The sequence below is a fragment of the Oryctolagus cuniculus genome, chromosome 11 (genome assembly GCF_051225735.1).
Source record: "Oryctolagus cuniculus isolate XC-2025 breed Fujian yellow rabbit chromosome 11, ASM5122573v1, whole genome shotgun sequence".
NCBI lineage: Eukaryota > Metazoa > Chordata > Mammalia > Lagomorpha > Leporidae > Oryctolagus > Oryctolagus cuniculus.
Window position 1 is genome coordinate 57,833,309 of NC_142877.1, and position 4,963 is coordinate 57,838,271.

Genomic DNA, 4,963 nt, shown 5'->3' on the forward strand with positions numbered 1-4,963 from the left:
GTGAAGCAGCTGGCCCATGAACCAGTGCCTAAATGGAATGTTGGCATTGTAGGCGGTAGCTTAACCCACAACACCAACCCCTAAATACAAATTATAAAAAGGAAGAATCAAATGCTTTTCACCCAGCCATGTTTGCTTTATTATAATTATTGCTGAGTAAGTAGAGCCCTGGGCCCTCTAGGGATCTCTTCTGACTTTTCCATAGGCCTGGGAAGCTTGCAAGTTAATAATTTCTTCTGTCACTTTTTCTCTTCGTGTTACAACACAAGATATCTCACTGGCGAGAGACCTTTAATCTCCAGTGAGTCCCTTGTGGAGGGATTGCCCACCACTTTGTTTTTGTGCCCCTGGAGATAATTTCTCTCAGGACCCAACCAAGGTCTATTAGTTTAACCAATGAAACAGTACAGCAAGCTAAAAAGTAGTAAGAGGGACAAGCCACAATTTGCGCTAGTATTTGCTCACATCAGCAAATTGGAGTCATGAGGAAATGCAATCTGTGTTGCAGGAAAATCTTCCCTTAGAACAAAGGTTCTAAGGGAACCTTTCTTTTCATGCTTTTATTTCTTCATGAATGTACTCACTGTCATGGATAGTACAATGGTAACTAAGGTAAGAACTAGCATTCATTCCTGAGCATGGCTCATAGTTAATTTGCTTATTCTCCTCATACCCTTCTTTTAGATAGCTTTAGTTGCATTTTTTCAGTAACTTTGTTGAAACCGGTTTTTTTTCCACATAAAATATGAATTTAAGGAAAACAAAAGACATTTCTGTTCCCTTTAAATTTTTTCAGTAATGTAGAATATTATGATGAGATCAAATTGATTTTCCTATGCTTCTATAAATTCAATATCTACAAAAAGAATGTAAAACTTAGCAATAAGAATTTGAGACCTTTGGTAATTATAATAATTAACACATAATTTATAACTAATTCAATATAGTTACATGATTTACATATTAGTGTAAATTTAGATAATTGCACATTTCTAAAAGACATTTCCATACAACACTAATTATCGATTTGTTGTTTACTGATTTTCTTTTCCATTTTAGATAGATTATTGGATAGTTATTTGGTGTGTCAGTCTCATGACTCAGAATAAAGATAAGTCTGTGTTTGTTGGTTTTCTCATTCATAAAACTAGAAGAAAAAGTAATTTCTTTCCCTAGGTCACCACAGCATTTGATTGTCATACCATGACCATAAATAAATATAATTGATGTTTATTTAAATACATATATCTTCTTTTTACTTCTACATTTGCAGCTGTCTTTAATTGTCTTTGTGTTTTCTATACTCCAACTAAAGATGACCTTGCATTTTTAATGAGGTTTCTTTCTAGAAAGAAAAGATGGCTCTCCCAAAGATCTTACAGTTTTCCACTTGAATTCCTATGTTAAAAATCCAAAGCAAACAAAAGAGTGTAGGAAAGAAGGAAGGGAGGAGAAAAACAAAAGTTTGATTTCATCATGTTTAGGAAATATAAGCCAAAGATTCCACTTTTGAAAAAAAGATTTATTTATTTATTTGACAGGCAGAGTGACAGAGATGACAGAAGGAAAGATCAATCTTCTATCTGCTGGTTCACTTTCCAAAAGGCAACAACCTCTAGAGTTGGTCCAGGCTGAAGCCTGGAGCCTGTAACGCTAACTGGATCTTCCACCTGGGTGGCAGGGACTAAAGCACTTGGACCATCCTCCGCTGCTTTCCCAGGGGCATCAGCAGGGAGTTGGACAGCTCCAATATGGGATACTGGAGTCGCAAGTGGTGGCTTAATCTGGTACATCACAACCTCAGGCCCCCACCCCCCCAACTGAAAAGGTTTCCATTGAACTGTTCACTAGGAAGATTTTTTAAAATAGTAATTATCTGTATATATCGATGCTTTTATAAAATATTGGGACTCCTATGACAAACCTTCTTCCATGCAGGTTCACCAGTTACTCACAGTAATGCAAGGGTTCTGATCATTTCATTTCTCTCATTTTCGTCACTCCTCCGTTTCTATCTACATCTCAGCCATGAAGAGGGAGCTAAAATGAATGATTCGGAGGTGACTGACTTCATTCTGCTGGGATTTAGAGCTCCCCCCGAACTACAGCTTCTCTTATTCTTGATGTTCTTGATGGTCTATGTGGTCATTGTGTTGGGAAACGTGAGCATGATAATTGTCGTCAGGGGAGACACCAAGCTCCACACACCAATGTATTTCTTCCTTAGCAATTTGTCTTACTTAGATCTCTGCTACTCCACAGTCATTGCTCCCAAGACGTTAGCCAACTTCTTGACCAAGGAAAAGAAGATCTCATACAATGGCTGTGCAGCCCAGTTTTTCTTCTTCGCCCTGTTTGTCACAACAGAAGGCTTCCTCCTGGCTGTAATGGCATTTGATCGATTCTCGGCCATTTGCTCCCCTCTGCTCTACCCAGTGCACATGTCCCAGAAAGTCTGCGTTCGGTTGGTCACTGGATCCTATCTCTGCGGCTGCATCAACTCTGTTGTGCAAACAGGCTTCACCTTTAGCCTGCGTTTCTGTGGAGAAAACAGGCTGGACCATTTTTTCTGTGACGTCCCAGCCCTGATCAAGATCACGTGCGTCGACCCCTTTGTGAATGAGATCGTGCTGTTTGTCCTCTCTGCGCTCATCATCATCAGCACCACGGCCATCATCCTGGTTTCCTACGCTTACATCCTCTGTACTGTGCTCAAGATCCCCTCCACCTGTGGCAGAAGCAAGACCTTCTCCACCTGTGGCTCCCACGTAGCCGTGGTGAGTTTATTCTATGGAACCGTCTTCTTCATGTACGCCCAGCCTGGGGCCATCTCTGCACCAGAGCAAAGCAAGATCGTAGCTGTGTTCTACACACTTATCATACCAATGCTAAACCCGCTCATATACAGTCTGAGAAACAAAGATGTGAAAGACGCTGTGAAAAGGATGGTATGTAGAGGAGCAGGTGTTTAGCTCAGCAGTTGATAAACTATACCCCCGTATCAAATGCCTGAGTTGGAGTTCTGGCTCTAGCTCCTGAGTCCAGCTTCTTGCTATTACAGTACCCGGGAGAGAGCAGGATATGGCTCAAGTAGTTGGTTACCTGACACCCACATGGTGTCAGGTGTCAGGATTCAGCCTGGCCCACCCCTGGCCATTTCAAGCATTTGGAGAGTGAATCAGCAAGTGAGAACTTGTCTCTCTCTCTCTCTCTTTCTCTCTCTCTCTTTCTGTCACTCTAGTAAATAGATCTATGAAAAAAAAAAATAGAGCCTGCACTATGGCGTTGTGGGAAAAGCCACCTATAGTGCTGGAATCTCCTATTGGCGCCGGTTCGAATCCTGGCTGTTCCACTTCAGATCCAGCTCCCTGCTAATAAGCTTAAGAAAGCAGTGGAAGATGGCACAAGTCCTTGAGCCGCTGCACCCACATGAAAGACCCAGAAGACGCTCCTGACTCTTGGCTTTGGATCGGCCCAGCTCTGGCCGTTGCAGCCATTTGGGGAGTGAACCGGCGGATGGAAGGCCTCCTTCTGTCTCTCTCTTTTTCTGTAACTCCGCCTTTCAAATCAATAAGTAAATCTTTAAAAAAGAGAAAGGAATAGTATGTGGGAGATGGTTCTCTCAATAATATTTATAAAATTGCTATATCTTAGACAAAGTTGATTTTCTAAGGATTCTAGTTACTCTTGTTTTTATAAAATTAGTATGTCAAAAATACTTATTTATAGGAACAAGTTTCTTTTTTAAGTTTTATAAATTAATATTTCTAATAAGATAGGTATAAAATCATTTAATTTTGTTAAAATATATTAAAGCATATGTATTTTTAATTTAAGAGATAACAATACTATTTTCATTTAAATTATGCTTTGGTTAGATATTAAGAATTATTGTTACATAATCATGAAATAATACTATATTTGTGTGTATTATTGCTTACATTTTTCACAAGGTAAAACCCATCATGTTGGTGGCAAAATTTACAGAGCACACTTGAGTGAAAGGTGATTGTTCCCTGAGTACCTGGATTTGCTTCCTGGGGAGCATTGTTCTATAGTTGACACATTTTAAAAGGGGTCTCTAATTCTTCACTTCAAAAATGTTTCCATAACGTTCTGCTACCTTTATTTCTCCACTCTCTTTTTAATGCAAAGTGTTACATAACATAATAAAAGCCTTTTTATGCAGTGGGGATGATACACCATAGATTGTTTTTTATCTGTTTTTCAGACAAGGAGTATGAAGTATCAGGAGATGAAGTAGCTGGTAGAGGCAGAACTTAATACCTGCAGGCTTTCCAATCTTTTAATCCAAACTGTGTTCCAATACACATTCCAACAGCCTAGAAACAGCCATTCCTTAGGAGCAGTGTAGCCATAGGGTCAGTTTTGGAATTTGACCAAGTTGACCCCTCTCTTGTCATTATTTGTGTAAAAGCTATTTTGTGCTCCTATTTTAACATTTTAATCAATCTTTGGTACTGAGCAGTGAACATTTGCATGCAATTTTGGGTATCAGTTTTTAATAACTGATTACACAGGGAGTCAGTGCTTTGACTCAGTGGGTTAAGCTGCTGCTTGCGATGCTGGCATCTGGTATCACAGTGCTGGTTTGAGTCCCCACTGCTCCATTCCTTATCCAGCTCCCTGCTAATGCACCCGGGGAAAGCAGCAGGACATGGCTGAAGTACCTGAGCCTCTTACTCATGTAGGAGATGAGATTGGAATTCTTGGTTCCTGGCTTTAGCTTGGCCCAGAACTGGCTGCTGTGGCCATTTGGGGGGCGAACCAGTGGAAGGAAGACCTCCCCTTCTCCCCCACCCCAAATCTGCCTTTCAAATAAAGAAATAAACCTTTTTTTTTAAAAAAAAAAACCTTAAAGTTAAAACTTAAAATCGATAACTTAAATACTGGTGGAGAACAACTGAATAAAGAATTAGGATATTTGAAAAAAAAAACAGCA

At 39.9% G+C, this 4,963-nt stretch overlaps 1 protein-coding gene across 1 annotated transcript; it reads left to right on the top strand.

The window, feature by feature from the left end:
* Positions 1 to 2,042: 2,042 nt before the first annotated feature.
* LOC100355116 (olfactory receptor 9S13-like) lies at positions 2,043 to 2,972 on the top strand. The gene has a single exon (XM_051846601.3). It carries the CDS (start codon positions 2,046 to 2,048, stop codon positions 2,970 to 2,972), a length of 927 nt encoding a protein of 308 aa, XP_051702561.3. The 5' UTR covers positions 2,043 to 2,045.
* The last annotated feature ends 1,991 nt before the right edge of the window (positions 2,973 to 4,963 follow it).

Coding starts and splice junctions, on each gene's coding strand:
- LOC100355116 (XM_051846601.3), top strand. CDS start 2,046: ATGAATGATTCGGAGGTGACTGACTTCATTCTGCTGGGATTTAGAGCT.